The sequence below is a fragment of the Nicotiana tabacum genome, chromosome 12 (genome assembly GCF_000715075.1).
Source record: "Nicotiana tabacum cultivar K326 chromosome 12, ASM71507v2, whole genome shotgun sequence".
NCBI lineage: Eukaryota > Viridiplantae > Streptophyta > Magnoliopsida > Solanales > Solanaceae > Nicotiana > Nicotiana tabacum.
Genome location: NC_134091.1, coordinates 116,524,261 through 116,534,323, shown reverse-complemented (window position 1 = coordinate 116,534,323; position 10,063 = coordinate 116,524,261). Strand labels below are relative to the sequence as shown.

The window sequence follows — 10,063 nt, the reverse complement described above, 5'->3', positions numbered from 1 at the left end:
AGAAGGGTCGCCTGGGCAGTGTATAAGTTTGCTAAAAGGGGTTTTGGCTCATTTTTATCTCAATCTTCCATGGGAGCCGAGCTAGGGGCAATTTTGGAGGAGCTTCTTCGTCTCCCATCACAAGGTAAGTGATTCCCACCTATTACAAGTTAAATACTTGGTTTATATGTGGATTTAAACATGAAAATTAGTAGAAATTTGGGACTTTGAACAAAAAACTTAGAAATTGGTATTTTTTGAATTTGACCACAAAATTGGACATGAAATTTAGAATAAATTATATATTTGAGTTTGTGGAGTTATGGGTAAAGTTTATCTTTAAAACTTATTTGAATCCAGGCACGTGGGCCCGAGGGTTGACTTTTTTTTACTTTTCGAGCGGAGTTGGGATATTTTTTAAATTTATTAATTATGGGTATTAGAGTATATTTTGATTGGTTTGTACCTTGTTTGACTAGTTTTAGATCAATGGGCATCAGTTTGAGGTGTTAGAGAAGATTTGGAGTCGGTTACGGAACTTCATAGCGAGGTAAGTCTCATGTCTAACTATGCGAGGGGGAAATTACCCCTAGGTGATGTAATTATTATGTGTTACTTATTGCGGGGGCTACGTACACACAAGGTGACGAGAGTCCGTACGTAGCTAAATTCATGCTATTATCCGGGTAGACTTTGGTTCACACCATGCTATAATTGTACTATAAGTGTTATTTTTACTCCTTTAATTCCTTTATTTCGCATTACGACTTGAAACTCGACTTCCGTAGAGTGATAGACTTGATTTTGTAGAGATTTGATGGGCTTCATGACTAGCCGTGGAATAATTGTACTCCTTATACGAATTTCTCCCGCGCTATGTGTTTTCATTGAAAGGTTTTCCTTAAAAATTTATAACTCACACGTCTTATCGTGAGTGGGGTCTATGACCCATTAAAGCATCTTATTCAAATGGGATCGGGTCGTTCACCTCGAAAGTATTATGTACCACACTCTCATGGAGCGGGTCATTCGCCTCGGCAGTATAATAGATGCATCTATGGTTCGTGTCGTTCGACCCTCAGCAATGCACAAATTATGATGGGATCGGGTCATACGCCTCGACATTTCTGTAAAATACTCTCATGGAATTGTGCGTAATAATTGACAAAAAGTCAGTGTATCTATGAGTCTTCCCGATCTGAATTGTGACGACCTATCTAGTGAGGTCTATTATATATTTATGCTCCAGTTGAGGAGGTGATTTATAATTGATAGCTTGAGCCTATCGTAAAGAGGAGGGTCGTATCACGTATTTACACTTGTTTGTTTCATTTGTTTACTCTCCCCCATATATGTTTACTTCTTATTATAACTATCTAGTAAGTGTCGATATAGACCCCTCGTCGGTACTTTCCTAGAGTTAGGCTAGATACTTACTGGGTACGCATTAATTTACGTAGTCATGCTACACTTGCTGCACATTTTTGTGTAGGTACATATGTGCCTGGTGGTATTTCGGGCGAAAAGAGGCGGATGTTGCGGGGACTTACCGTGAGCTGTATTTCATGCTACGATCCGTAGCTTGCAGATTCTCTATCAGATCTATTTATATTATCCTGTCTAGTTTGTATTCCAGACAGATGTTGTATTTTAGTAGATTACCTAGTTGATGCTCATGCACTCGTGACACCGGTGTTTGGGGCTTCCTTAGGGTGGTTCATCATTGTAATTCGCGTAAATCTCATCATTTACCCATTAAGTTCTATTTCATACTATTTAATTAAATTAGAATTTTTATTTCGAAATACTAAAATGAATAATTAGGTTAACCATTCACCGTTAGCTTGCCTGACGGCGATGATAGGCGCCATCACAACCTTTAGTAGATTTTGGGTTGTGACGGTTTGGTATCAGAGCCTTAGGTTCATATGGGTCTTACGAGTCATGAGCAAGTATAGTAGAGTCTTGTGGATCGGTACGGAGACGTCTGTACTTATCTTTGAGAGGCTACAAGGTTGTTAGGAGCACTTCCCTTCTTGATTCCTCATCGTGCGATTTGATTCCTTCGAGGCTTATGCCTTATTTACTTACTATTCATTTTTGTATAGTGTTGAGCACTCGTGTGAATTGGGCATCGAGGAGTTGCAGTGGTACTACAGACGTGGAGCAGGAAGTTTCTCCATGCGCATTCGAGCAAGTTATTATCGTCTTCTTGTGGAAGAATGTTCTGTTATTTCAGCTCAGTAGCTGTATTTTCGATGGGATCGAGGCTACGCATAGATTTCTATGATGTTCAGACATTGTTATTGCACATTGTTGGTGTAATGGTGGGGTGTTTGTTAATGTGTCGAGGTAGTGAATGACTAGAAATAAGGATTTCTCAGCACATGATTTTGAGGTTCAACGTTTATTTCCAGCAAAGGAAAGGCAATCGGAATATGAATTATCATGTTTGGATTGAGGGAGTAACGAGACTTGGTATTTTTTTAGCGTGGTGGAATTTTCATCTGTGATGTGGTGTCGTTGTATTTGTATGAATGCATTAAGTTAGCCGGTGTTATGGTCTTCTTCAATTTTGCCTTCGGGGCAGGGTGTTTGGAAATGGTGCCTGAGAAGTGGTTGTCAAGTATGGCGGTGTGTAGCAGTTTCAGAAATCGAATTGGTGTTTCTAATGTTGATGGCTCGGGAAAGATGATCTTCGAGGAGGCTTAGAGTTGGAAGCATTTTGTTAGCTCAGGTGCTACAGAGATGGATTTTGATCTGATGCAACATATGGGTAGCGAAAAATGAGGAAGGGCATGTGGGAGGTGTCTTGCGGTGGTTGAACTACTAGTAGGTCAAAATATGAAGAGCGGAAGTCGAGAAGTTGCTTAAAAGAGAGGGTTTAACCAAAGTGGGTGAGTGGCAGAGTAGCATATGGGTTATATGGTAGGGTAGCCACACGCCTTGGGGAAAGTTTAGAGTAATTTGGGAATTCATGGTGGACAACGACTAGTTCCACAGATTTTATTTGGATACAACATGACTTCGAGTTTTGAATGTATTGTTGTACTTTCAGTTGATGTCAATGGGGAGGGAGGGATCTTGGTGGGTTCCAGGGTTATGTAATCGTAGCTTCAATCTAAGTGAGGGAGCCCCACCATCTATGATTGGATTGTGTGGTTGTCTACTTGTGCGGTTTCTGGTTATCGGTGTATTGGTGGGTTATTATGACTAAATAAAGAAAACATCAGTGGTAATTCGAGTAAAGGATTTGAGGAATGTGTGTTATATTTGGCCTTATCGATTCATGCTCAGGTTTTGGGAAGACTCAGAGATTATGCTTCGTGTAGATGTGATGTACAAGGAAAGTGATTCAGCCCGGTGCTTCTTGAGAGGGTATTCATGTGCTAGCAGAGCCTTGTAGTTGATTATATTCCGGACCAAGTCAGAGTGGGTGACTCTTAACAACGGTCCTAGTAGATTCAAAATTTAAGTGCAGTGCCTAAGGATTTCGAGTCCATGGTATGGTTAAGTATCGAGCTTTTGCAGTGGATTATGAGAGGGACTTGGAGTGTTCTATGTTATCATCGGTCTTCGGTGCAGCATTGGGAAAAAAATAGGAGAAATAACTTCGGATTCGTAGAGGGATTATCGGAAGGGGTGTACCAGTTGGAGATGCTATTGTGTGCGTAAGGAGAATATGAGATGATTTATGAGTAATAAGACGATGTGGTCTCGTGATACTGGTCACTCGCGACGAGTAAGGATTTGGTTCGTTATGTTTGAATAGAGCTATTATTATTTATAAGGCATGTCGGGAATAAATTGGAAGAAGTTGGGTCGGTTAGTAGTAGTTCAATCAGTAGTTATACATGTAGTTTGTGATTGTACACTTGGGTTTGAGCGCCACCACAACTTGGTTTATTTGGGAGGTGTTTGATTCGATTGGATTTATTGTGTAAATGGATTCCAAAAGAGTTATGTCGGTCTAGATCACGACTTGTTGTTTGTATTTTCTGTGGTTTGAGAATTCAGTTGCGTATTGCATTGGTTCTTCTGAAATGAGCTGAGTGAAAAGTTTTCTAGCCAAAGAAGTGTTTATTTTACTAGTAGTTCAGGAGTTATGGTGAGTTCTGGTAATCTCGTATAGCAGCATGATAGGTGCGGTGAGAGGAATGGGGACTGGAAGCTGAAGGTCACAGTTGCGGTTCGGTGTTGATAGAATGTTACGAGCTCGGATGAGTAGGAGTGAATTTAGATGTTAAGAGTGAGCTGACATTTTCTTTAGTGTCACCTGAGGATGGTGTTCTGTCGAAGAGGCTTTGTGTATTGACTTGCGGATTTTTGATTTATTTTACAGAATTTGAACGGTTGGTGGTATGGATGTGCGAACCTTATTACCTGAGTGGAAGGTAGTAGGAGCGTACCCCACGAGGAATTTGTATAAGTGTGACATGTTGGTCACTTGATTGAAACCAATTATGGAGGTTATGGTAATATCACAAATATGAGAGTTGATGCCTGCGAGGCGTTCTATTCCTTGGGTGTGGACCGTGTGAATTTGTTCCAAATTTGACGGTTGTTCTTATCTGTCATGAATAGGTCATTGTGGGTCCTTGAAAGGTTATTTTCCCAACATGGTATGATCAGAATCAGCTTCAGGTCCATTAATGGGTCTAAATGTGGATGTGTGCTCTACATCAGGCCGGGTGGGTTCATTCAGCATAGCGTTTCTTATGGAGGATTCTTCGGACATTGGATGTTATTTTCGTCGTCAACTATTCCATGTAACCCTCTACTGTGCCATTTGGGTTGTGAGACGGCTTGATTATTTGCACGTGTGATGTGGTCCCATGTAGCTTGTGATGTTATATGAGCAGAATGGCTCTCGAGATACAAGTCATTCATTGCACCTTAGTTGTGCTTGGGTTTTGTAGCGTATGGCACTATCCGTCTCCCCAGGGTTGTATTTTGCACTTGGTGTGCTCGTGGTCGATATTCGGATATTTCGTAGGTATGAGCATTTTGGCTGGATGGGTACTTCCTCATTTATTGTCATGTGTGAATCGGTGGCACGCCGCCGTGGGTATGTTATTTGGATCGGGTTGCACGCCGCAATGGTACTATGTTTTGATCGGGTTGCACGCCGCAACGATATCATGTGTGGATCACGTTCCATGCCGCAACAATGAGATATTGAGTACGGTTCCATATATTTATTCATGTGTATTTTGTTTTCCATTCTCTGAGAAGGGTTCATAGCGTCTATTTCACCGTCTATTTCGTTGCGCTCACTAGGAAGTTCCTTTCCAGTGATTTGATTTGATAGGTTTTGGCGTCGAATGTAGATGCTTGAAGTTATAAAGTTCACTAATCTTGAATTGGGGTACAATTCGTGGTTTTAGCGTTGTTTGATGTGATTTTAGGCCTCGAGCAGGTTCGTGTTATGTTTTGGGACTTGTTGGTGTGATTGAACGGGGTCCCGGGGGCCTCGAGAGTTATTTAGAGTGGATTCAAACACGTTTTGGCTGTTTTGGTTGCAGCTGTTGCTGGTTCTGGTTTTGTCCTTTGCGAATGAGAAGGGAGTTCCGCGTTCGCGAAGAAGGGTTTTTGGGTGGTTGATTTTGTTCATCGTGAACACGACACAGGGGTCGCAAACGCGGAGAAGGGCCCGAGGAACCTACGCGAACGCGAAGGGGCGATCGCGAACGCGTAGAAGGAAAGGGGGAGCTGGGCCTGGAGCTGGTTGGCTTTCGCGAATGCGGCTCTTGGACCGCGAACGTGAAGGGGCAGGGGTCTAAGGCTTCGAGAACGCGAGGCGTTTCACGCAAACGCAAAGAAAGGTCGCCTGGGCAGTGTATAAATATTCCAAAATGGGTTTTGGCTGATGTTTATCTCAATCTTCCATGGGAGCCGAGATTGTGGCGATTTTGGAGGAGCCTCTTTGTCGCCCATCACAAGGCAAGTGATTCCCACCTATTACAAGTTAAATACTTGGTTTATATATGGATTTAAATATGGAAATTAGTAGAAATTTGGGATTTTGAAGAAAAAGCTAGAAATTGGTATTTTTTGAATTCGGCCACGCAATTGGACATGGAATTTGGAATAAATTATATATTTGAGTTCGTGGTGTTATGTATAAATTTTATCTTTAAAACTTTTCGGAATCCGGGCACGTGGGCTTGAGGGTTGACTTTATTGACTTTTCGACCAGAGTTGGGAATTTGTTTAAATTGATTGATTATGGGTATTAGAGTATATTTTTATTGGTTTGCACCTTGTTTGACTAGTTTTAGATCGACGGGCATCGATTTGAGGTATTATAGAGGTTTTTGAGTAGGTTATGGAACTTCGGAGCGAGGTAAGCCTCCTGTCTAACTCTGTGATGGGGAAACTTCCCCTAGGTGATATAATTTTTATGTGTTACTTATTGTGGGGGCTACGTACGCACAAGGTGACGAGAGTCCGTACGTAGCTAAATTCATGCTATTGTCTGAGTAGACTTAGGTTCACACCATGCTATTATTGTACTATAAGGGTTATTTTTTGCTCGTTTAATTCCTTTATTTCACATTACGAATTGAGATTGGACTTGCGTAAAGTGATAGACTTGCTTTTGTAGAGATTTGACGGGCTTCATGACTAGCCGTGGAATAATTGTACTCCTTATATGAATTTCTCTCGCGCTATGTGTTTTCATTGAAAGGTTTTCCTTAAAAATTTATAACTCAAACGTCTATTCGTGAGTGGGGTCAATGACCCATTAAAGATTGTTATTCTAATGGGATCGGGCCATTCGCCTCGGCAAGATTATGTACCACACTCTCATGTGAGCGGGCCGTTCGCCTCGACAGTATAATATATGCATCTATGGTTTATTCCTTTCGACCCTCAGTAGTGCACAAATTATTATGGGATAGGGTCGTACGCCTCGGCATTTCTGTAAAATACTCTCATGGAATTGTGCATAATAATTAACAAGAAGTCAATGTATCTATGAGTCTTCCCGATTTGAATTGTGATGACCTATATGGTGAGGTCCATTATATATTTATGCTCCGGTTGATGAGGAGATTTCTAATTGAGAGCTTAAGCCTATCGTAGAGAGGAGGACCGTATCATGTCTTTATACTTGTTTGTTTTGTTTGTTTACTCTACCCCATATCTATTTACTTCTTATTATAACTGTCTTATTGGACCATTAGTAAGTATAGATGTCGACCCCTCATTACTTCTTCTATGAGGTTAGGCTAGATACTTATTGGGTACGCGTTTATTTATGTACTCATGCTACGCTTACTGCACATTTTTGTGCAGGTACATATATGCCCGATGGCCTTTTGGGCGCAGAGACATGGATGTTGCGTGGACTTACCGTGAGCTGCATTTCATGCTACGATCCGCATCCTGCATAGTCTCCATCAGAGTTATTTATATTATCCTGTCTAATTTGTATTCTAGAAAGATGTTGTATTTTATTACATTTCCTAGTTGATACTCATGCACTTGTGACACCGAGTTTTGGGGGTTCCTAAGGGTGGTTCATCATTGTAATTCGCGTAAATCTCATCATTTACCCTGTAAGTTCTATTTCATACTATTTAATTAAATGAGAATTTTTATTTCAAATATAAAATGAGTAATTAGGTTAATCATTCACCTTTGGCTTGCATGACGGCGGCGTTAGGTGCCATCACGACCTTTAGTGGATTTTGGGTCGTGACATTGTTTCTGTCTCCTCGTTTAATTTTGTGCTTGTTTTGTCTCCTCCTCTAACTTCCTTTTTCGCATTATTATAGATTAATTTATATATTCATGCTCAGTATTTTAGTGTTTTGCTTGTTTTCGTTTTCGTGGATGGCAGAAAATAAAAGTAGGGTAAGCGAAGATGGGGATACAAATGATAGCATACCTAACATTGAATGTCTTAGTCCCGATGAAGCTCCAAATAAAAGGAAAGTCATGCAACCTAGATCTGATGCTTGGAACCATTTTGAGAAGTATGTTGATCCTAGTGGAGCTAATAAAAAAAATGTAAGCATTGTGAAAAAACTTATACAACTGCTATGAAAGGTAATGGTACTACACCAATGAAAAATCATCTCACTAAGTGTCCCAAAATACCCTGTAACATAGAAATTAGTCAAACACAAATAAGTTTTCTACCAGCTTCAAATGGGGAAAATGAAGGGGTGCTTACCACTTGTAAATTTGATCAAGCACTTAGTAGGAGAGCTTTAGCTCAAATGATAATTTTGGATGAACTGCCATTTAGTTTTGTTGAAAAGGAAGGATTTAAGATGTTTATAGGAGTCACAATACCTCAATTTCAAATTCCTTCTCATAGAACATTGACAAGAGATTGCCATGAACTTTATTGTGAACAAAGACAAAGGTTGAAGAAGTCATTCAGTGAAATACGTCAAAAAATATGTTTTACAATAGATACTTGAACTTCTATGCAAAGAATAAACTATATGTGTCTTACTGCTCGCTTTATTGATAGCGATTGAATATTGCATAAAAGGATAATAAACTTTTGTCCTATCGCTAGTCATAAGGGGTGATGATATAGCTGAGGTTATTACTAATTGCTTGCTTGATTGGGGTTTGGAAAATGTATTTACTATAACGGTAGATAATGCTAGTTCCAATGATGTCACAGTAAGAGAAGTGTCTAAACAATTGACTACTTGGGGAACTCATATAATGAATGGTAAACACTTGCATATGAGATGTATGGATCACATACTTAATCTCATTGTACAAGATAGGTTGAAAGAAATTGGTGTTTTTATCAAGAGAGTTAGACAGGCTGTGAGATACATTAGACAATCTCCTGCTAGGATTCAAGTTCAAATAATGTTGTGAATCTCAAAAGTTAACTTCCAAAAGATCATTATGCTTAGATATTTATACTCGATGAAACTCTACATACATGATGTTAGACACAGCACACCAATTTGAGCTTGCCTTTGACAAATATAGTTTCTTTGATACATGATTATTGCATCATCTTCGTACCTATGTATGTGAAAATGAAACTAGTGCAGGTGATCTCACAAGTGCTAAGTGGGATAATGTGAGAACAATGGTAAAATTTCTTGAAGCTTTTTATTTGCTTACTTTGAGGGTCTCTAGTTCTATTTATGTCACTTTCAATGTGCATTTTGTTGAAATTTGTGAGCTTGATCTTATTTTGAAATAGTGGATGGAACATGAAGATGCTAGTTTGAAAGAAATGGCAAATAAAATTAACGAAAAAATTATCAATTATTGGGGTGAACCTGAAAAAATGAACAAGATAATCTTTATTGCATCAATTTTGGATCCCCGTAACAAGCTTGACTATGTTCCTTTTGCAATTATGAGGATGTTTGGAGAAAAAGAAGAGAAGAAATTGATATTAGAAGTGAAAAATTATATGGACTCTTTGTTTGATTATTATGTAAAGATAAGTTCAAAAAGATCTACATCTGCTTCATCTGTAAATACAACAAATACTGTGAGAGGTTATGGTAGCTTTCTGAAAAGAGGAACAATGAGAACGAAATTAGAATTTGAGAGACATAAGGAAGTGACAGGAGGTTTAGATGCTAAATCAGAGTTAGATAGATATCTTGCTGAAGATATTGAGCCTAAAATATATGAGTTTAAAATCTTAAAGTGTTGGAAAATCAATGTGCCTAGATTTTCCATTCTTGCGGAGATGGCTCGTGATGTGTTAGCCATTCCTATTTCAAGTGTTGCATCAGAATGTGCATTCAGCACTGGAGGTCGCATTCTTGACTCGTTTAGGAGTTCGTTGACGCCTAAACTGGTGCAATCTCTTATTTGTCTTCAAGATTAGCTTAGAAGTGAACCTATTCCTATTAAAGTTGAGGAAGACTTGGAGTATCTGGAACAACTGGAGCTTGATAATTATTTTGTGTTTTGCATTTATTATATTACAAATATTTTACTTGTTTATGTTGCATGACAAATTTTTCATCAATATTTTCCTTAGTTGCAACCTGTGGAATGTGTGGTAAGTTGATAACCTTTTGTATATTTGATGATATAACATTGATAATATTTAATTATCAATCAATTGTGTTTT

At 39.2% G+C, this 10,063-nt stretch overlaps 1 protein-coding gene across 1 annotated transcript; it reads left to right on the top strand.

Annotated features, from left to right (window-relative positions):
* The first annotated feature begins 7,821 nt into the window (after positions 1 to 7,821).
* On the top strand, positions 7,822 to 9,814 carry LOC142167347 (zinc finger BED domain-containing protein RICESLEEPER 2-like). Its single transcript, XM_075227510.1, has 2 exons — positions 7,822 to 7,998; positions 9,173 to 9,814. The coding sequence occupies exons 1-2, from the start codon at positions 7,822 to 7,824 to the stop codon at positions 9,812 to 9,814; spliced, it is 819 nt and encodes a 272-aa protein (XP_075083611.1).
* The last annotated feature ends 249 nt before the right edge of the window (positions 9,815 to 10,063 follow it).

Excerpts from the sequence above, each read along its gene's own strand:
- LOC142167347 (XM_075227510.1), top strand. The coding sequence starts at position 7,822 with ATGGCAGAAAATAAAAGTAGGGTAAGCGAAGATGGGGATACAAATGAT. Across the intron at positions 7,999-9,172 it reads GTGGAGCTAATAAAAAAAAT|TGGATGGAACATGAAGATGC; the intron begins GTAAGCATTGTG and ends ATTTTGAAATAG.